The sequence below is a fragment of the Bufo bufo genome, chromosome 3 (assembly GCF_905171765.1).
Source record: "Bufo bufo chromosome 3, aBufBuf1.1, whole genome shotgun sequence".
NCBI lineage: Eukaryota > Metazoa > Chordata > Amphibia > Anura > Bufonidae > Bufo > Bufo bufo.
The window spans coordinates 140,613,943-140,637,850 of NC_053391.1; the positions used below are offsets into that span (position 1 = coordinate 140,613,943).

The 23,908-nt window shown below is 43.9% G+C and overlaps 1 protein-coding gene across 1 annotated transcript in view; it reads right to left on the reverse strand.

The window, feature by feature from the left end:
- PHEX (phosphate regulating endopeptidase homolog X-linked) overlaps positions 1 to 23,908 on the reverse strand; it is a 286,267-nt gene that overhangs the window by 63,502 nt on the left and 198,857 nt on the right. The window contains exon 14 of the mRNA XM_040423656.1: positions 7,198 to 7,301. Coding sequence (XP_040279590.1) covers positions 7,198 to 7,301 — 104 coding nt within the window. The remainder of the gene's footprint in view (positions 1 to 7,197; positions 7,302 to 23,908) is intronic.

Below are 23,908 nucleotides of genomic sequence, written 5' to 3' on the forward strand. Positions count from 1 at the left end.
CTGCGGTGTTTCGGGGTATGACTGGTTCTGCCCCTCTTCCACAGCGCTTTGGGGGAGAGCCAACTCAGTGCCGAGGTTTCCTTAACCAGGTGGGCATTTATTTCGAGTTGCTGCCACATGCCTTTCCTACTGAGAGATCAAAGGTGGGCTTCTTGATCTCGCTGCTCTCGGACAAGGCCTTGGCCTGGGCCAGCCCTTTATGGGAGAACAACAATCCGGTGGTTGCCGAGTTTTCCGGTTTTGTTGCTTCTCTTCGGAAGGTATTCGATGTGCCGGCTCGTGCTGCCTCTGCTGCGAAGCTCCTTATGTCCATCAGACAGGGTTCACGATCCGTAGCTGAATACGCCATTGAGTTTCGTACCCTGGCAGCAGAGGTGGGCTGGAATAATGAGGCTCTGGTCGCTGCTTTCTCTCATGGTCTCTCGGATGCCTTGAAGGATGAGGTTGCAGCTAAGGACCTACCAGTTGAGCTCGAGTCTCTTATTTCTTTCCTGATTTTGATTGACACCAGACTCAGGGAGAGACCTTCCTTTAAGGAGAACCTGCGGAGGTCTTCTAACAGATTGGTGCCTACGTTTGCTGTCCCACCCGTGCCTCCCTCTCCTCCCACGCCTCCTGGGGATGACTTGTCTGGGGGTGAACCCATGCAGCTGGGGTTTGCTCGCCTGTCCGAGGGGCAGAGGGCACTCCGGAGACGCGAGGGCCGATGCATGTACTGTGGTCTCGGTGGGCATTTTCGGTTGGCATGTCCGAACCGTCCGGGAAACGCTCGTACCCTGAGATCCTGTCGGGGGCAGATCTTGGGTGGAGTCTCCTCGTCCCCGGTTTCCCGTGTTGACAAACCACTGATCACTGTTGTCCTCTCCTGGGTCGGGGGCTCGGTGACGACCCAGGCGTTGGTGGACTCTGGTGCTGGTGGTTTGTTCATTGATAGTGTGTTCGCTGCCGCCAATTCCATTCCTCTGCAGGCTCGAGGTTCCCCACTGGCTCTTGAGGCGATAGACGGCAGACCCCTTCTGCCGCCACACGTGACTCATGAGACCCTTCCAGTGGGGATAGCCATTGGTGCCGTTCACAGAGAGTCGGTCTGCCTCCAGGTTATTTCGTCTCCACACTACTCGGTGGTCTTGGGGTACCCCTGGCTCCAGAAGCATAATCCGACTTTCGATTGGAGATCGGTCGAGATCCTCTCGTGGTCACCGCAGTGTGGGGCTAGTTGCATCCATGGGTCTGTCAAGTTGCTGTGTACTTCCTCGGACTCTCTGTTGCCTCCTGAATACGAGGAGTACCGGGATGTATTTGATAAGGTGCGCGCGGTTGCCCTACCTCCGCACCGCCCATACGATTGTGCCATAGAGTTACAATCTGGTGCCGTTCCTCCTCGTGGCAAAGTCTATCCACTGTCGTTAGCGGAGAATGAGGCCATGGAGGAGTACGTGAGGGAGGCGCTTTCACGCGGACACATTCGCAAATCTTCGTCCCCGGCAGGGGCTGGATTTTTCTTTGTGAAAAAGAAGGGCGGTGAGTTGAGGCCTTGCATCGATTACAGGGGTCTCAATCGCATCACGATCAAGAACGCTTACCCGATACCCTTGATTTCCGAGCTGTTCGATCGCCTTAAAGGGGCCACGGTCTTTACCAAACTCGACCTGAGGGCGGCATATAACCTGGTAAGGATCAAGGCGGGCGATGAGTGGAAGACCGCGTTTAACACCAGGACCGGTCATTACGAATCCTTGGTTATGCCCTTTGGGTTGTGCAATGCGCCCGCAGTCTTTCAGGAATTCATCAACGATGTTTTCCGTGACCTGTTGCAGCAGTGTGTGGTAGTCTATTTGGATGACATCTTGGTATATTCTGAATCCATGGAGGCCCACATTCTGGATGTCAGACGAGTGTTGCAACGGTTACGAGAGAACAAGCTGTTCGGTAAGCTTGAGAAATGCGAATTTCACCGATCCCAGGTAACCTTCTTAGGTTACATCATTTCCGCTGAGGGGTTCTCCATGGATCCTGAGAAGGTTTCGGCTGTCTTACAGTGGCCCCAGCCCAGTGGTCTTCGTTCCCTGCAGCGCTTTTTGGGCTTCGCCAATTATTATCGGAAGTTCATCAGGGACTTTTCCATGCTGGCCAAGCCTCTCACGGATCTGACCAGGAAGGGCAGTAATTCCCAGGTCTGGCCGCTCGAGGCCACCCGAGCTTTTGAGGCCCTAAAGTCCGCCTTTGTGTCGGCTCCGATTCTGTCGCATCCCAACCCTGGGTTGCCCTTTGTCCTCGAGGTGGACGCGTCTGAGACGGGAGTAGGCGCCCTTCTGTCTCAGCGTAGAACACCAGAGGGTCCTCTGCTTCCTTGTGGGTTTTACTCCCGGAAACTGTCTTCCGCGGAGTGCAACTATCAGATTGGTGACAGGGAGTTATTGGCCATCGTGCAGGCCCTTAAAGAATGGAGGCACTTGCTCGAGGGTTCGGTGGTTCCGGTTCTCATCCTGACGGACCACAAGAATCTGACCTACCTTTCTGAGGCCAAGAGATTGACACCACGTCAGGCCAGATGGGCTCTGTTCTTGTCACGTTTTAATTACGTGGTCTCCTACCTACCCGGTTCCAAGAACATCAGGGCGGATGCCTTATCACGGCAGTACTCCGAGCTGTCCAGGGAGGAGTCGATTCCGACTTCGGTCATACCTCCGAATCAGATCCTGGCCGCCATTCGCACCAGCCTGACCTCTCCCCTGGGTGAGCAGATTTTGGCGGCTCAATCTGGTGCTCCCTCTGGGAGACCCAACGGCAGATGTTTTGTGCCTGAGGAGTTGCGCACTCGGTTGTTGCGAACCTACCATAACTCCAAGACCGCGGGGCATCCTGGAAAGAATCAGCTGTCCTGGGCTGTTTCACGTCTGTTCTGGTGGCCTTCCCTACGTTCCGACATCGCCGCATATGTAGCGGCATGCTCCGTTTGTGCCCAGAGTAAGTCCCCTCGGCACCTTCCGTTGGGCCTTCTGCAACCCATAGCCACCGGGGAGCGCCCATGGTCACACCTGGGGATGGATTTCATTGTGGACCTCCCTGCATCCCGAGGCCATACGGTCATTCTCATGATTGTGGATCGGTTTTCCAAAATGTGCCACTGTGTTCCTCTCAAGAAGTTACCCTCTGCACAAGAGTTGGCCACGATTTTTGCCAGGGAGGTCTTCCGGTTGCACGGTTTGCCTAAGGAGATTGTGTCGGATCGGGGGGGTCAGTTTGTGTCCAGGTTCTGGCGCGCCTTTTGCTCCCAGTTGGGGATTCATCTCTCCTTCTCCTCGGCCTACCACCCTCAGTCCAATGGGGCCGCAGAACGATCCAATCAGGCCTTGGAGCAATTCCTTCGTTGCTATGTCTCCGATCACCAAGACAATTGGGTTGACCTCCTGCCTTGGGCTGAGTTTGCCAGGAACACGGCGGTGAACTCTTCCTCTGGGACGTCTCCCTTCATGGCCAATTATGGGTTCCAACCTGCCGTGTTACCGGAGGTATTCTCTCCCCAGGATATTCCGGCTGTGGAGGATCACCTTTCCGTCCTACGTGCTTCTTGGGTACAGATCCAGAAGTCCCTTGAGGTCTCTGCGCAGCGCCAGAGATTCCAGGCTGATCGCAGACGAGCGCCTGCTCCTTCCTACCAGGTCGGAGACCGTGTATGGTTGTCCACCCGCAACCTCAACCTTCGAGTGCCCACTCCCAAGCTGGCGCCTCGCTTTGTTGGTCCCTTCCGAGTGCTTCGCAGGGTAAACCCGGTAGCCTATGCCCTTGCGCTTCCTCCTGGCATGCGGATCTCCAACGTGTTTCATGTCTTCCTGTTGAAGCCACTGGTGTGTAATCGTTTCACTTCCTCGGTTCCTCGGCCTCGTCCGGTCCAAGTGGGCAATCGTGAGGAATATGAGGTGAGCAATATCCTGGACTCACGCCTGGTCCGCGGTCGGTTGCAGTTTTTGGTCCATTGGCGTGGTTATGGTCCAGAGGAGCGTTCCTGGGTTCCCTCCGCAGATGTCCATGCTCCTGCCTTGCTCCGAGCCTTCCACGCACGCTTCCCTCAGAAACCGTTTTGTGCTCCGCGGAGGAGGGGCCCTTGAGGGGGAGGTACTGTCATGGTCTTACCTGCTTGCTGCTCTCCTTCATTTGACATGTGCTGGCGGCCATCTTGGGTCCTGGGTTTCTTGTAGCCTTCCACCCTGCGGCTCCTCCTTCCCCTGGGAGGAGCTGGATGCCTAGCTCATATATATAGGAGGTCTGTGGCTTCAGTTCCTTGCTTGGTCCTCTTGTGTTCACATGCTTCTAAGACTGCTGCTGCTTCTGGTTCCTGATCCTGGCTTCGTCTGACTACCCTGCTGGTTCCTGATCCTGGCTTCGTCTGACTACCCTGCTGGTTCCTGATCCTGGCTTCGTCTGACTACCCTTCTGGTTCCTGACCTCTGGCTTCGCAAAGACTCTGCTCGGTTTCACCATCCGTTTGGACTTTTGCTTTACAGCTTTATTTTCAATAAAGCCTTCTTATTTTCACTTATCTCTTGTTGTACGTCTGGTTCATGGTTCCGTGACACAAACCCTTTAATCAGTATTTTGTGGAAGCAGGTATATCGCAGGCCTCAATCAATATTTGGTGGAAACAGGTATATCGAACCCCTCAATCAGTATTTTGTGGAAGCAGGCATATTGCAGGCCTTAATCAATATTTGGTGGAAACAGGTATATCGAACCCCTTAATCAGTATTTTGTGGAAGCAGGTATATCACAGGCCCCAATCAAAAGTTGGTGGAAACAGGTATATCGAACCCCTTAATCAGTATTTTGTGGAAGCAGGTATATCAAACCCCTTAATCAATATTTTGTGGAAGCAGGTATATCACAGCCCTCAATAAGTATTTTGTGGAAGCAGGTATATCGCAGGCCTCAATAGGTATTTTGTGGAAGCAGGTATATCAAACCCCTTAATCAGTATTTTGTGGAAGCAGGTATATCGCAGCCCTCAATCAGTATTTTGTGGAAGCAGGTATATCAAACCCTTTAATCAGTATTTTGTGGAAGCAGGTATATCGCAGGCCTCAATCAATATTTGGTGGAAACAGGTATATCGAACCCCTTAATTAGTATTTTGTGGAAGAAGGTATATTGCAGGCCCAAATCAATATTTGGTGGAATCAGGTATATCGAACCCCTGAAACAGTATTTTGTGGAAGCAGGTATATCAAACCCCTTAATCAGTATTTTGTGGAAGCATGTATATTGCAGCCCTCAATCAGTATTTTGTGGAAGCAGGTATATCACAGGCCTCTATCAGTATTTTGTGGAAGCAGGTATATCAAACCCCTTAATCAGTATTTTGTGGAAGCAGGTATATCGCAGGACTCAATCAATATTTGGTGAAAACAGGTATATCGAACCCCTTAATCAGTATTTTGTGGAAGCAGGTATATTACACCCCTCAATTATTTTTTTTGCCACAACAGTTATATCACACCATCCTGTTTATTTGGGGCAACGGGTATATCGCAGCCCTCAATCAATATTTTGTGGAAGAAGTTATGTCAAACCCCTCAATCAGGTATATCACACCCGTTGCAATTAGTTGTTCCAATAGTGTTTGTCCCTCTATATAGCTGCTGTATCACAGCATAACTGCACACAACTGCTGCACAATGCAAGTGCACTATAATATACTTTCTATCTTAGAAAGTATATTATAAGTATATCACACCCCTCAGTATCACACCTATCGATAGCACACCTATACCACTCCTAAAAGGACTTTTGTGGGCCTATTAGCTAGCATTTGGTGTTCCTAACAGCCTGTCCATGCTCCACAAAACAACCTCTCCTTACACTGGCAAAACACAAAATGTAAAATGGCTGCGAGATCGGGTTCTTTGATAGGGTGGGGGGTGTCCATGTGCTGAAATGTCTTAATTGGCTGTCCTGTCCCACCTGATGGATGTGGTCAAAGTTCGGCACAATGCATATGGTGCTCGCGGACATCGCCATATGTTCGCATGTTCAGCGAACGCGCAAAGTTCGCCGCGAAATGACCGCCAGGCGAACCGCAAGGCCATCTCTATTAATAATTCTTCAATGTATTTTTACTGAATTGTAGTATCAGTTTTCATATTAGATTCAACAACTTATTCTAGTAAATTGCAGTCATTGAAGTAATAATTACAGATGCCCCAGAACTCCCCTGCCGGTCTCTGTTTACGAGCTGCCAGAGATGAGATGTGGAACATGACTTCTGCAGCTAATCAGTGGCCCCAGAAGTCACAAGCAGAACTTACAGACATCATCAAGTGGTGATGGCGGTAGTGGAGCATGTGACCACTGAGGCCACAGCGGTCGCGTTTTGACAGCTTGGAAATCAAATCTGATAGGGAGCTGTGCTAGATCAGCAAGGGATTGAAAGAGTCAGCATTGTGGTGTGTTTTTTTTTTTTTTTTTTTTTGTGATTTTAGAGATTTCTCCTCTATTTTTTTTCCAAGTTGGATTACCCCTCTTAAATATTAAAATTAGATTTTAAAGCACACCCCTACTGAAAAATGAAAAGCTCACAGTGTTTTTATGGCACTTAAGCCTTTAAAGCTCAACCTCTCCTTATTCTTAATTCACTAACAAGAAGTAGTCATCATTGTCTGCCATGTTATAAATACATTAGAGTTGCAGCCCAGTCCCTAGTCCTCGTGTGTACAAGTCTACTAGCTCAGATTACACTTGGAACCCTTTCACTCTTACACTGCAGAAAGAGATGGAGTGCTCAATTGAATAAGTGTCAATTCTGCTATAAACAACCAGAGCCAGAGAGCTCGTACAGGAGAACATTAATATTTATAAAATATAACCTTTACTATAATCAATTAAAATCCACAAACAAGATACAAAACTACATCGATTTGTAAAACGCATCACACAGTGGTGCTGCTTTGTGTGCACTCTTTCCCTAGACCTGTGAGGAGCATTCTGAATACCACTGAGTGCTACTGAGTGCTGCTTCTCTAGACTCTGGAGCAACATGACAGGCTAGGAGACCACATTGAGGACATATCTTAAGACTGGATGTCCTGAGTGGAGCCTGGGAAATGTAACTATTTCTTCCCTTTAAAAGACAAAACTATTACTAATTGTATATACATTATGAACTTGCTGAAACAAAAATGTAAACTAATATGAATCACTTACTCTTTTTTTGGAACGTCTTTTCTCAACCAGTAGAAATCTGATTGTGATAGAAAATGTAGCGTCTGCAGCACATTTCCAAAATAGTCTGACTCGGAAAATTTTAGCTGCATGAGAAAGATATACAAAATATTTTAAAAATATCATAGATGAAATGAGGAATGTGTAATTTATGTTGACAATTCTATGAAACTCAAGCAAAAGCCTATAAATATTTGAACACAAAATTCATGTTCATAGTGACCTTCAAAGTGGAAAAACCTGAACATGTCAACTGAACATCAAAAATAATGATCACAATACAAGAAATAATTATACATGCATAATGTTATTATATTAAAGTCAGTTTTATATGCCCTTCTAAAAGCTTAAAACCAAGTATTGGGCAGATTTACAAATCCAATAATTGTAAATTTAAAGGGAACCTGTCACCAGTTTTATGGTGTCCTAACTAAGGACAACATAAATAAGTGACTGATTCTCTTAGAAAAATGCTGGGTGACTTTCTTTAATTGACCCAGTCAATCTGCCAACATCTTGTATTGAAAAGCTCCAGCTCATAATGATGAGTCCTGAATATTCATGAGCTCCTGACTCTCCCCGCCTACCTGCTGCTGATTGACAGTTATTTTCCATATGAATCAGCAGCAGGTGGGCAGGGGAGTGGCTATAGCTCTGAATTTAAAAAAACACTGGACTCACTGACATCACGCTGGACTCAAATCAGCTCATTAGCATGCGGCATGTGGCATCTTTGTGTGTATATTATGAGGTAACCATCTGTCACATCAGTAAGTGAATACATCTAAGGTACTTTTTAGTAGTTAATGATTGTATATAATTAGTTAGATTATAATCAAATATCCCCATTCCCTTTAAGCTAGACAATCTAAAAATGCATCAGATTTATCACAGCGGATCAATGCTGTATGATAAATATGGTACATCTTTAGACAATACCTTACAATGTACCACTATATATATGGTGGAGGTAGGGTTTTAAACCCTTAAGGACAGGGCCCAGTTTCATTTTTGTATTTTTATTTTTTCATCCCCACATTCCAATAGCCATAACTAGGCTTGTTTTTGTTAGATAAGTTATATTTTTGAATGGCACTATTTTATTTACCATGTTTTTTTTTTTTTTACCATTTCGGGAAGAAAAATTCTTGGTGGGGTGAAATTGAAAAAAAAACAACATAATTCTGGCAAATGTTTTTGGGTTGATCATTGTTATTCAATTTTAATGTGACCAAAGAATTGCATGTTTTAATTCTTCTGATTTAAATTTTTAATATTTTCTTACATAAGGCCCCATTCACACGATCGGGTTTTTGGTCTGTGTCCAATCCGCATCTTTTGCAGATTAGATGTGGACCCATTCATTTCAATGAGGCTGTAAAAAATGCAGACAGCACACCATGTGCTGTCTGCACCTGTATGTCCGTACCAGAGTTTCGCAAAAAAGATAGAACATGTGCTATTCTTGTCCATTTTGCAGACAAGAATAGGCTTTGTCCGCAAAAAAAATGGATGCAACACCGGCATCATCCATATTTTTGGAGGATCTGTGTTTTGCAAAATACAGTTGTGTGAATGCACCCTAACTTTTAGCCTCCTTAAGGGACTAGAACCTGTGATCTTCTGTCCCATAGACCATAAAGGAGAACTTTCATGGTCTATGGGTTTCTGATGCTCTGCCTGGTGAGCCATGCCTCAGGCACAGCTTTATAAACAATTTACTATGATAGTCGTGGGAACCTTCAGGAGGCCCTGACTGTCATGCTAACTGATCAGAACCCCATGATTTCACTGCAGAGGCTCTGATTGGAAGGCAGAGGGAACCCTCTACCTAACTCCACAGATGCCACGATTGCTATTGACTATGGCATGTGAGGGGTTAAATGACATCATCGCCAATCCTGGTCATTGCGGCCGGGTGCCTGCTGTATAAAACAGCCATCACCTGTCACATACAGGTACGTCATTATGGCTGAAAGGTTTAAACATGACACCCATGCAGGAGCTGAGCGGGTGTCATAGCTGCCTGCTGTTTTACACTACCAATATATGAAGCTAATGTCTGTGATCGGCAATAAGGCCGATTGCAGACATTTAACCTCTCAGATGCCATGGTCAATTGTAAACACAACATATAAGAGGCTTTTCCCCAGGAGCCCTACACTTCTGGGGCCCAAAATGCTTCCCATGCAGTGATCAAGGGATCCTTTTATTCTACTGTATGTGGTAACCTCAGAAAAATTCAGTGTCACATTGAGGGCACCACAGGAACATAGCGAATCTACTGCAATTAATTACGATCTATGGGAGAAGCGATCTTATGATTGTATATTCAAGGCCCCTAGGACTAGTTTTAAAAAAATATATAAAAAGAAAATATTAGAATTTAAATCAACAACCATTCCTAATTTTAAAATAAATAAATAAAGTTCAGGTGTGTCCCAAAATGCTCGTACTATTAAAATATAGGTGTATTTATCCCATATGGTGAATGCCGTAACAAGGAAAAAACTAAATTGCTGATTCAGTATTTTCATCACTTCACCTCAAAAAAAAAATCTAATAAAATGTGATAAAAAAAAATCATACACACTCCAAAATTAGGCTCTGCCTCTAATGACACCTGATGTAAGGTAACTATCCTATAAGTCAATGTTCAAACTTTTAAACATAGCTACCTTACATCTGTTGGCATTAGAGGCAGAGCTTGCTAAAAGCTCATTTGCATCCCTTTTCCTAAAATTCCAGAGGAGCATTGCCTAACCTAAAAGACTCTTTCTGCCATTTAGGTGCTGTCCTTAAGGAGATATATCATCCGGTGTCGGGGGGAGCAGCCAATGGCAGACAGGGACAGGGACGAGCCTCCCTAGCATCACCCACGATGCTAGGGAGGCTCGTCCACGTCCCTGCCTGCCATTGGCTGCTCCCCCCCGATACCGGATGTTTTCATCCGTGTACAGGGAGAAGCAGCAGCGGCGGTGCGGGGACCATGAGCGAGGTAAGTATATTACTTGTGAGGGGTCCGGCACATGGGGGGGCTGTTTCAGAAATTGGATAACCCCTTTAAAGCACACAAAACCTGATAGTCTCCATAGCAATTTTACATATCTTTTTTGCAGTGTTAAAAAAAAGCCAGTATACTATTAGTGTATGACCATATGTGACAAAGAAAAATATAATTTGCAGCATACAGTGAAAAATCATAGCATTGAGGCCATTCAATACATAGAAAATTCTATGTCAGCAAAGATGTACATGAATATATAGGGAAAATTAACTGCAGAATGGAACCTGTGGCTACAGTCAGGTATCATACAGTAGATTATCCTAACACAAACAAGACTGGAAAAAATATATATTTCTTGTCTTCTTTGGCTGGTCTACCAAGTTCCTTGGTGAATCATGTACCTACCAAGGAGATAGCACATTATAAGCCCCAAGATTTATTCTTTTGCTCAAGCTTCAGTTTGTTTTATTGATAAAAAATGAAACATAGCATTTAATTCCTCTGACACGTAATGGATTAATTGCATATCTGGTTTATCTTCAAGAGTTCTGTCTACATTAAGTGTCATTTCTATTAGATTCTCAGAAGGTAGAGTGCTTAAATCATTTATTAGAGCCGGTTTATTGGCTCGGTGCTGAGCTAGGGTTTTTATTTTATTTGTTTTATTACTCTTGGTAATAAATAGAAGGGGGGCACTTCAGGCAGAAGAGCATTGGTGTGATTCATCCTTTTCACCTTGACATACTGTAAAGAGTGGTCAAACAGAGAACATCTATCACATGTCATTCTCATTAGAAAAATGCCATAAAATACATGCATTATAAATGAGGACTCCCATGCAGGCCATATAATAAGTATTAAAAGGCAATACCCCATATATAATTTCTCCCCTGCCTTAAGTCTATATAAAATGGCCAATACAAGTACAGGCATTTGGCAGCTTTATGTACGTCAATAATGGTTAATCGATATACAATAATGCAACTCTGTGATATATTTTGTGCTCCGGGTCCTCATCATTTGCAATGTTTATTCTTCCTGAGCATGAACAGGATAGTTTTTCAATCTCAGAATATTTCCATTGGCTGACAGTAAGCAGAGATATTAAAAATGGTGAGAAATTAAAAGACAAGGGGGGCATTTACTAATCTATTTATGCTACTTTTGTGCTGTAAATAGGTTGCAAATTTTGTCCCATGCCATTTGTGTGGACTATTTGCAACATTTCCCCTTCAAGCCACTTTTTAGATGTGACGTGGGCAGGGAGCGGGCGTGCTGCGGGTACGCTACATTTATCCTAGAGCTAGGAGGCTGTCGTAGATTTAAGAGTGTCGCTCATCACGGCCGGAAGATGGTCCACACATACCCTATATGAGGTGTACGCCTCTGCACAAATTTGGCACACTCTCCAGAAGTACAGGGAAAATCAAGATCAGCGCCCAATACGCCGATTTTGATAAATGTTCCCCAAAGTACATTAGAAAGTTGCAAAAAGGCTACCCCCTTTTTATACCTAACTTTAGTTTTAACCGTTTTTAATACAATAGTCCCTAATATTGCGCAGCTTTTGTATATAGTACATAACAACACTGAATCTGGAAACTTTAACGGTGAAAGGAATTTTGCATAGTAGATAACTTGGTACTTTAGGATGAAGAACATCAATGCACCTCCAATTCTCTGGTAATTTAGCTTTTCCAGTAAATGCACCTTAAATGACCAGCACTATATGTCAATGTGGATGAGCAGTGGTGTGAAATCTTCTGCTGCAGTAGGGAAGACCTGCAGCACTGTTGTCATAGGAAACCAAGCTGTTATTCCTAATATACTACTTAATGTGTCATCTGAATGTGAATGATCTTGTACGGTGCCTAATTGTAAAAATACTATGCGATAAACAATAATCATTGAATTCAGGCGTTTAATTCAGTTCCATTGCCGCAGGTGTATAAAATCCAGCCCCTAGCCATGTAGTCTGCCTTTACCGACATTTGTGAAAGAATGGGAGATTTTAAAGAATTCCCTGTTTTTAAGGGTGGTACTGTAATAGAATGCCTCAATTGTGACAAGTTAGTTCATTAAACTTCTTCCCTTCTAGATATTCTACAATCAACTATGAGTGTTATTATTGTAAATTGGAAGCGTTTAGGAACCACAGCAACCCAGCCACAAAGAGCAGACCATGAAAAGTTACAGAGCGGTGTAAGCAGGAGCACTATGAGGACAATGGCAGATTAGAATGGGAGCGTTCGTGTCGGCAGCCCCGGGCCCAGCATTGCTCGGGGGCCCAATGCCTACCCGAATGCCCATGCAATGCGGGGGGCACAGGAGCGCATAGTTCCCTGTCCCGCCGCCAATCACCATCATAGGTTTCAGACATAGTAAGCCTAAGGCCCATGCGGTAGTGAAATCCCGGCGCAGGCCTGCGTGATGACGTCATTGCGCACCTGTGCCGGGATGCAACACAGTGACGTGTGCGCGCCTGCCATCACGCGCCTACACACATAGGTGAGTATTTAGCTTTTATTTTTTTATTTTTTTTTTATTTTATGTGCCAACTGTGGGGGACATGGTGGGGGCACAGGAGGACATATTAGTTAAGGGACAGTTATTTGGGGGCAAATGACTATATTGGGGCCGGCTGTGTGGGGGCAAATGACTATATTGGGGCTAGCTGTGTGGGGGCAAATTACTATATTGGAGCTGGCTGTGTATGGGCAAATTACTATATTGGGGCTGCTGCCTGGGGGCAAATGACTATATTGGGGCTGGCTGTGTGGGGGCAAATTACTATATTGGGGCTGGCTGTGTGGTGGCAATTTACTATATTGGGGCTGACTGTGTGGAGGCAGATGACTATATTGGGGCTGGCTGTGTGGGGGCAAATTACTATATTGGGGCTGGCTGTGTGGGGGCAGATTGCTATATTGAGGCTTGCTGTCTGGGGGGCAGATTAATATATTGGGTCTGTCTGTCTGGGGTAAAATTATTATATTAGGGCTGGCTGTCTGGGGGCAGATTACTATATGGGGCAGTGTGGGGGCAAATTACTATATGGGGCAGCGTGGTGGAAATTACTGTGTGGGGGAAATTACTATATGGGGCAGTATGGTGGAAATGACTGTGTGTGAGAAATTACTATATGGGGCAGTGTGGTGGAAATTACTATGTGGGGACAAATTACTATATGGAACGGGGCAGTGTAGTGTAAATTACTGTGTGGGGGAAATTACTATATGGGGCATTGTGGTGAAAATCACTGTGGGGGGAATACTATGTGGGGGCAAATTACTATGTGGGGGCAGTGTGGGGGACGTTGCTATTGGGGAGGCACTGTAGGGGCATTTGTATTACAGGGACATTATTTTTGGGGACACTATACAGGGATTATTACCTGGAGCACAATATAGGGTTGTATTATTACTGGGGGCACTCTAGAGGACATTATAATTGATGTAGACACTATAGGGACATTTGGGGTCATTAATCAAACTGGTGTACAGTAGAACTGGCTTAGTAGCCCATAACAACTAATCAGATTCCACCTTTCATTTTAGACAACTCCTTTGGAAATCCAGTTCTACACCAGTTTGATAAATTACCCCATTATGTATATTGGGTTCACTATTTTTTCAGCAGTATAGTGCCTGGGGCATTGGGGAGCACTACAGGCACAGTATTGGAAGTGGCAGAAAGATGACATTGTTGGGACACCAGGATGGGGATGTTGATGGAAAAATTGAGAAATCTAACGTGTCTGTGTAACAAACTCTGTAGAGACGAGATGCGGCTGAAAGAATTTGTCATGGCGGTCTGGGTCAAATAGAGGAGAAGAGGAAAGAGAAGATCTACATGACACAAGATGTCCCTGGATGTAAGAGGTATGTGGTGCTGTATTCTCCTCCAAGTCTTTTTTATTATAATTATATGTATTTTAAATTTGGCGACCAAAGATTAGGAGTCAATTTGGGGTAATTTGGGGTATTTTTTTTAGTCTGGAGATGTCATATGGCCTAGGAAGAGACTGTGGCGCTCACGAAGCACCGCAGCCTCTTCATACAAAAAAAACTAAACTAAAATGGAGGGAGAGGCCCAAGTTCGGTGGACAGCCTCGGGCCTATCATGCACTTAATCCGCCCCTGTATGAGGAGCACAGTGTGTAAAAGTTGCCATCGCTCTACTGACTCAATAACTTCAGAGCTCCAAACTTTCTCTGGCAATAACATCAGCACAAAAACTGTGTGCCTGGAGTTTCGTGGCATTGGTTTCCATGGCTGATCAGTTGCATGCAAGCCTTACATCACCAAGCACAATGCAAAGCATTGAATAGAGTGGTGTAAAACACCCTCACTTAACTCTGAAGTAATGAATCATGCTTCTCTATCAGGCAGTCTGATGGAGGAGTCTGGGTTTGGTGAATGCAAGAAAATATCAACTGCCTGACTGCATTGTGCTCCAAACATCTTGAAGGCCTAAATGACAGGTAGGGAGCCAGGCCAGGTCTCCCTGTGAAGTTGCCCTGGCCAATAATGTCCAGTCATGTGTCTAAGAAGCGTGGCATATTTAAACAGGCAACCTGCTAGCCACAGGGTGCCTGTGAATGGTGTTTAGCCCTTGTGATTTCCTCACTAGCCCTACTATCTGTCACGGATGTACCGAGACATACGGACGTCCCCGTGACAGTGAGTGGCAGATCTTTGAGACTGGCAACATGTTTACCTTGTGGATCAATAGGCATCTGTGTTATTTCTGGTACTGACCACACCCTTAACCTCCAGGTGTTGCTATTGTGGTCATATATTTTTCCCTATTTATAGTTGTCTCTCCCACAATGCTGTGCGGTTTATAGCTTCAGTTGGAAATGTGGATGTTTAGATCTCGGCTGAGTTCCTGGTGCTGCCATATCTTCTTGGAAGCTCAGTGTTACCTTTCCCTTTGTATTTTGGCTTTTCTGTGTGTTGCATTTCTTTGTTGTTTTGTATTAGGCCTTAGTGAGACTCCTGTTCATTCTTCCTTTTCCTGTCATTAGTACTAGGGTTCTTTAGGGTTAGATAGGAATTTAGGTATCCCTGTGTATGAACTCACCTACTTCTGGGGTCTGTTCATACTGGTAGTCAGTCAGGGCTTTGACAAGGGTTTTCACTAGGAGGTCTCGATCTTCCTTCCCTAGTTTTCAGGCCTTATTTCCTTTTCCCTCCTATGTTCGGTGTGGGGGTTTCCCTCCCACACTAGAGCCTTACACTATTGACCCAGCTTCAGAGTATCATATAACTCTTGTCTGCTGATTTTGGCTCTGATGTGTCTATCCTGATTTGTCTCTCCTGGTTTGGGGTCTCCCTGTGAAGCTTCCCTGGCCAATCATGTCCAGTCATGTATCTAGGAAGCGTGGCATATCTAAACAGGCAACCTGCTAGCCACAGGGTGCCTGTGAATGGTGTTTACCCTTGTGATTGCCTCACTAGCCTTACTATCATTACATTACTATCTGGATCTCTGACAGCTGGATTAGACCCTGACCCTGTTTCTGCCTGATGCTTTTGGACCCTGACGTGACTTCCTGGTATTGACCCGGCTTGGTATCATATAACTCTGATCTGCTGATTTTGGCTCTGATGTGTCTATCCTGATTTGTCTCTCCTGGTTTTGACCCGGTCTGTTTGTTTTGGTGTTGCTTGTCACTTCTGGTATATTTTTCCTTGTGCCTGCCTATCTATCATCACATGTGTTATTTTTTATCCTTTCTCTTCTCCTGCATAGACCCCTGCATTTAGTTAAGTAGGGACTGCGTCCAGTTGCGGACCTTTTTTAGACTTGATCGTGTAAGTAGGTAGTGTTGCAGGTTGAGTTCAGGGCTCACTGTTCCCCACCGTGACACAGTGCTGAACAAAAATGAAGGCAAACTTCTAAAACGGAACTAATTTGTGACCTCCAAACTACATGTCATTAAGTTGTATAGTACTTAGAATAATTTAGGAACATCTAGCGAAATTCATTAATTACTCAGCAAATCCTACAAATTTATGGAAAGCTAATAAAGAGTAAATGTACAGCTTGGCACCCGATAACATTGTAGATTTTATTGAGCCATATTATGTGAAGGTGTTCTCTGGCATCGTAATGCTTCGTAAATACAAACATTATAGATTCTCCTGACTTTCATTTCCCTGCAATCAATTAAAGTAACTTAAGCATAATTCATTTCAATTTTCAGTTAAGTGCAAGGGAGATAATATATTATTTTACTTAGTCTAGAAAATACTGCCATGACTTTCAATATATTCAGCAATTATAATGCTTAATTAATCTCGGCTTTCTCCATATGAAAATCTTAATTGTTTTTGCGTTGCAAAATTGTACACACTCAACGGAATCCCTATCGGACCTATCTGGGTATGGGTATACTTAATGCAATCAACAAAAAAAGTTAGAAATTCTGGGGTATATGTAAGAAGTCCCTTGGGGTAAGAAAGGGAAACCTGGATAGAATTTTATTACAAGAAGAAACAAAGTGGATCTACAGACTGGATAGTCTGAGTCCCAGAGGCCTTAATGAGGGCTTTACCTACACATCATTTTTGTAGACACTGAAGATTGTATTTGTACATATAATCATGGAATTTCAGAAGTGAGCAATGTACGTTGCAAATAAGTAGCCTGTATACTTTTGAAGTACTCTCTTTTGGCTGCCAATTGATGCCATTTATTACTTATGCTTGGCACTGCATTCATCTAATATGTTCTGGTATTCTCCGCACATGCAGTCTGAGTCACTCAATGTACAACTTGCATATATTATACCTTACCATATACTTACCTCTGGCCCTTGCAGATGTTTGCTCCATAATGTCATCTTCTTCCCTATTTATAACAGTAATGTCAGGCAGAGTTAAGTACTGCAGTGATTACCATGTTAGCACTGCATTTATCTATTAAGACTAAGGGTGACATTTGTCAGCACCATGTTTTCCTACTTATCAAAAGTTGTCAGCCCCGTAATATATGTGCCTCCAGTATGTGACGGCACAGATACGCAGAACATACACTGTATATAGTTAAGATAGTTGACACTGTAATCACTAAATCCCATTGCACTGGTCCTCCATGTAGTACTCATGCCTCGGGCAGTTTATTAAGTTACTGCTCACCGATCTGTTGCGCAGGACATGCGCAGTTTCCATTCACCTGTGGGCAGTGCACTATGTCTCTGTGCATCGATCACCTGCGCAGGACATGAGCAGTATCCCTTTACTTCCGGGCAGATTACTAAGTCCCGGCGCAGACTCGGAGGTATGTTTACGGTAGGTACAATATAAGTCAATGCGCACCTAGATGATGCGCATGACGCTATGTACAGTCGTGGCCAAAAGTTTTGAGAATGACAAAAATATTAGTTTTCACAAAGTTTGCTGCTAAACTGCTTTTAGATCTTTGTTTCAGTTGTTTCTGTGATGTAGTGAAATATAATTACACGCACTTCATACGTTTCAAAGGCTTTTATCGACAATTACATGACATTTATGCAAAGAGTCAGTATTTGCAGTGTTGGTCCTTCTTTTTCAGGACCTCTGCAATTCGACTGGGCATGCTCTCAATCAACTTCTGGGCCAATTCCTGACTGATAGCAACCCATTCTTTCATAATCACTTCTTGGAGTTTGTCAGAATTAGTGGGTTTTTGTTTGTCCACCCACCTCTTGAGGATTGACCACAAGTTCTCAATGGGATTAAGATCTGGGGATTTTCCAGGCCATGGACCCAAAATGTCAACGTTTTGGTCCCCGAGCCACTTAGTTATCACTTTTGCCTTATGGCACGGTGCTCCATCGTGCTGGAAAATGCATTGTTCTTCACCAAACTGTTGTTGGATTGTTGGAAGAAGTTGCTGTTGGAGGGTGTTTTGGTACCATTCTTTATTCATGGCTGTGTTTTTAGGCAAAATTGTGAGTGAGCCAACTCCCTTGGATGAGAAGCAACCCCACACATGAATGGTCTCAGGATGCTTTACTGTTGGCATGACGCAGGACTGATGGTAGGGCTCACCTTTTCTTCTCCGGACAAGCCTTTTTCCAGATGCCCCAAACAATTGGAAAGAGGCTTCATCGGAGAATATGACTTTGCCCCAGTCCTCAGCAGTCCATTCACCATACTTTCTGCAGAAGATCAATCTGTCCCTGATGGGTTTTTTTTTGGAGAGAAGTGGCTTCTTTGCTGCCCTTCTTGACACCAGGCCATCTTCCAAAAGTCTTCGCCTCACTGTGCGTGCAGATGCACTCACACCTGCCTGCTGCCATTCCTGAGCAAGCTCTGCACTGGTGGCACTCCGATCCCGCAGCTGAATCCTCTTTAGGAGACGATCCTGGCGCTTGCTGGACTTTCTTGGACGCCCTGAAGCCTTCTTAACAAGAATTGAACCTCTTTCCTTGAAGTTCTTGATGATCCTATAAATTGTTGATTGAGGTGCAATCTTAGTAGCCACAATATCCTTGCCTGTGAAGCCATTTTTATGCAATGCAATGATGGCTGCACGCGTTTCTTTGCAGGTCACCATGGTTAACAATGAAAGAACAATGATTTCAAGCATCACCCTCCTTTTAACATGTCAAGTCTGCCATTTTAACCCAATCAGCCTGACATAATGATCTCCAGCCTTGTGCTCGTCAACATTCTCACCTGAGTTAACAAGACGATTACTGAAATGATCTCAGCAGGTCCTTTAATGACAGCAATGAAATGCAGTGGAAAGTTTTTTTTGGGATTAACCACCTCAGCCCCCAGTGCTTAAACACCCTGAAAGACCAGGCCACTTTTTACACTTCTGACCTACACTACTTTCACCGTTTATTGCTCGGTCATGCAACTTACCACCCAAATGAATTTTACCTCCTTTTCTTCTCACTAATAGAGCTTTCATTTGGTGGTATTTCATTGCTGCTGACATTTTTACTTTTTTTGTTATTAATCGAAATTTAACGATTTTTTTGCAAAAAAATGACATTTTTCACTTTCAGTTGTAAAATTTTGCAAAAAAAACGAGATCCATATAGAAATTTTGCTCTAAATTTATAGTTCTACATGTCTTTGATAAAAAAAAAATGTTTGGGTAAAAAAAAAATGGTTTGGGTAAAAGTTATAGCGTTTACAAACTATGGTACAAAAATGTGAATTTCCGCTTTTTGAAGCAGCTCTGACTTTCTGAGCACCTGTCATGTTTCCTGAGGATCTACAATGGCCAGACAGTACAAACACCCCACAAATGACCCCATTTCGGAAAGTACACACCCTAAGGTATTCGCTGATGGGCATAGTGAGTTCATAGAACTTTTTATTTTTTGTCACAAGTTAGCGGAAAATGATGATTTTTTTTTTTTTTTTTTTTTTCTTACAAAGTCTCATATTCCACTAACTTGTGACAAAAAATAAAAACTTCTATGAACTCACTATGCCCATAACGAAATACCTTGGGGTCTCTTCTTTCCAAAATGGGGTCACTTGTGGGGTAGTTATACTGCCCTGGCATTCTAGGGGCCCAAATGTGTGGTAAGGAGTTTGAAATCAAATTCTGAAAAAAATGACCTGTCAAATCCGAAAGGTGCTCTTTGGAATATGGGCCCCTTTGCCCACCTAGGCTGCAAAAAAGTGTCACACATCTGGTATCTCCGTACTCAGGAGAAGGTGGGGAATGTGTTTTGGGGTGTCATTTTATATATACCCATGCTGGGTGAGAGAAATATCTTGGCAAAAGACAACTTTTCCCATTTTTTTATACAAAGTTGGCATTTGACCAAGATATTTATCTCACCCAGCATGGGTATATATAAAATGACACCCCAAAACACATTCCCCACCTTCTCCTGAGTACGGAGATACCAGATGTGTGACACTTTTTTGCAGCCTAGGTGGGCAAAGGGGCCCATATTCCAAAGAGCACCTTTCGGATTTGACAGGTCATTTTTTTCAGAATTTGATTTCAAACTCCTTACCACACATTTGGGCCCCTAGAATGACAGGGCAGTATAACTACCCCACAAGTGACCCCATTTTGGAAAGAAGACACCCCAAGGTATTCCGTGAGGGGCATGGCGAGTTCCTAGAATTTTTTCTTTTTTGTCACAAGTTAGTGGAAAATTATGATTTTTTTTTTTTTTTTTTTTTTCATACAAAGTCTCATATTCCACTAACTTGTGACAAAAAATAAAAACTTCCATGAACTCACTATGCCCATCAGCGAATACCTTGGGGTCTCTTCTTTCCAAAATGGGGTCACTTGTGGGGTAGTTATACTGCCCTGGCATTCTAGGGGCCCAAATGTGTGGTAAGGAGTTTGAAATCAAATTCAGTAAAAAATGACCTATGAAATCCAAAAGGTGCTCTTTGGAATGTGGGCCCCTTTGCCCACCTAGGCTGCAAAAAAGTGTCACACATCTGGTATCCCCGTACTCAGGAGAAGTTGAGGAATGTGTTTTGGGGTGTCTTTTTACATATACCCATGCTGGGTGAGATAAATATCTTGGTCAAATGCCAACTTTGTATAAAAAAATGGGAAAAGTTGTCTTTTGCCAAGATATTTCTCTCACCCAGCATGGGTATATGTAAAATGACACCCCAAAACACATTCCCCACCTTCTCCTGAGTACGGAGATACCAGATGTGTGACACTTTTTTGCAGCCTAGGTGGGCAAAGGGGCCCATATTCCAAAGAGCACCTTTCGGATTTGACAGGTCATTTTTTTCAGAATTTGATTTCAAACTCCTTACCACACATTTGGGCCCCTAGAATGCCAGGGCAGTATAACTACCCCACAAGTGACCCCATTTTGGAAAGAAGACACCCCAAGGTATTCGCTGATGGGCATAGTGAGTTCATGGAAATTTTTATTTTTTGTCACAAGTTAGTGGAATATGAGACTTTGTATGAAAAAAAAAAAAAAAAAAAAAATCATCATTTTCCACTAACTTGTGACAAAAAATAAAAAATTCTAGGAACTTGCCATGCCCCTCACGGAATACCTTGGGGTGTCTTCTTTCCAAAATGGGGTCACTTGTGGGGTAGTTATACTGCCCTGGCATTCTAGGGGCCCAAATGTGTGGTAAGGAGTTTGAAATCAAATTCTGAAAAAAATGACCTGTCAAATCCGAAAGGTGCTCTTTGGAATATGGGCCCCTTTGCCCACCTAGGCTGCAAAAAAGTGTCACACATCTGGTATCTCCGTACTCAGGAGAAGGTGGGGAATGTGTTTTGGGGTGTCATTTTACATATACCCATGCTGGGTGAGAGAAATATCTTGGCAAAAGACAACTTTTCCCATTTTTTTATACAAAGTTGGCATTTGACCAAGATATTTATCTCACCCAGCATGGGTATATGTAAAAAGACACCCCAAAACACATTCCTCAACTTCTCCTGAGTACGGGGATACCAGATGTGTGACACTTTTTTGCAGCCTAGGTGGGCAAAGGGGCCCACATTCCAAAGAGCACCTTTTGGATTTCATAGGTCATTTTTTACTGAATTTGATTTCAAACTCCTTACCACACATTTGGGCCCCTAGAATGCCAGGGCAGTATAACTACCCCACAAGTGACCCCATTTTGGAAAGAAGAGACCCCAAGGTATTCGCTGATAGGCATAGTGAGTTCATGGAAATTTTTATTTTTTGTCACAAGTTAGTGGAATATGAGACTTTGTATGAAAAAAAAAAAAAAAAAAAAAATCATAATTTTCCACTAACTTGTGACAAAAAATAAAAAATTCTAGGAACTTGCCATGCCCCTCACGGAATACCTTGGGGTGTCTTCTTTCCAAAATGGGGTCACTTGTGGGGTAGTTATACTGCCCTGGCATTTTCCAGGGGCCCTAATGTCTGGTAAGTAGGTAAATGACCTGTGAAATCCGAAAGGTGCTCTTTGGAATGTGGGCCCCTTTGCCCACCTAGGCTGCAAAAAAGTGTCACACATCTGGTATCTCCGTACTCAGGAGAAGGTGGGGAATGTGTTTTGGGGTGTCTTTTTACATATACCCATGCTGGGTGAGAGAAATATCTTGGCAAAAGACAACTTTTCCCATTTTTTTTATACAAAGTTGGCATTTGACCAAGATATTTATCTCACCCAGCATGGGTATATGTAAAATGACACCCCAAAACATATTCCCCAACTTCTGCTGAATACGGAGATACCACATGTGTGACACTTTTTTGCAGCCTAGGTGGGCAAAGGTGCCCAAATTCCTTTTAGGAGGGCATTTTTAGACATTTGGATACCAGACTTCTTCTCACGCTTTGGGGCCCCTAAAATGCCAGGGCAGTATAAATACCCCACATGTGACCCCATTTTGGAAAGAAGACACCCCAAGGTATTCAATGAGGGGCATGGCGAGTTCATTGAAAAAAAAAAAATTTGGCACAAGTTAGCGGAAATTGATTTTTTTGATTTTGTTCTCACAAAGTCTCCCTTTCCGCTAACTTGGGACAAAAATTTCAATCTTTCATGGACTCAATATGCCCCTCAGCGAATACCTTGGGGTGTCTTCTTTCCAAAATGGTGTTATTTGTGGGGTGTTTGTACTGCCCTGGCATTTGAGGGTCTCCGCAATCATTACATGTATGCCCAGCATTAGGAGTTTCTGCTATTCTCCTTATATTGAGCATACGGGTAATGAGATTTTTTTTTTCCGTTCAGCCTCTGGGCTGAAAGAAAAAAATGAACGGCACAGATTTCTTCATTCGCATCGATCAATGTGGATGAAAAAATCTCTGCCAAAAAAAGAAAAAGGAGGGGAAAGGCGTCTGCCAGGACATAGGAGCTCCGCCCAACATCCATACCCACTTCAGCTCGTATGCCCTGGCAAACCAGATTTCTCCATTCACATCAATCGATGTGGATGAATAAATCATTGCCGGGATTTTTTTTTTTATATATACAAAGTGTTTGCCAAAGTATATGAACACCGCCACCTCCTCAGCTCATATGCCTCGGCAAACGTATCTTTTACTGCAGAGGAGAAATCTCGTCTTGCAGCGCCGCATACACCGACTTGCGTGTAATCTGACAGCAGCGCAATGCTTCTGTCCGAATGCACATCAGTGCTGCAGCTAGTCGATCGGTTGGTCCACCTGAAAGGTAAAAAAAACAAAACAAAAAAGAAAAAACCAGGCCGCAAAGCAATAACTTTATTAACTGTTGAACAGAACATAGAAACTTTTTTTAAACTTTTTTAACTGAACATTTAACTTTTTTACTTACCGGTATTTTTTTTTTTGTTTAGTTTTTTTTACCTTTTATAGAACAAACCTCTCCTTCCCCATGGGACAATGTGCAAAGCGCAAATCGCCCAAAGATGCGGCGAAGTACATTATGCACTTTATCCCAGGTGAAAGGAGAGGTTTGCAGCAGCTGTGAGTGAATGGGCTCTAATAGCCCTGTGTGCCTGTCCTGGTGAGATGTGATCCCTATGCTAGGTGTACCTGTGTGTGGTACTTCCGGAAACACTCTCCATAGCATAGGGCAGGGTGGTCAGCACAGTCAGGACAGAAATAGCGGGTGTCACGCCTTATTCCACTCCTGCTACAGACACGACATCTTTTTCGGGGTGACGGTTGGGTTGAGGTACCAGGAACGACACTGGGGAAATGTCGCTCGTGTAGACGGCTAACTACACTGGTGGATGGGGCCACGGAACCTCCTGGGT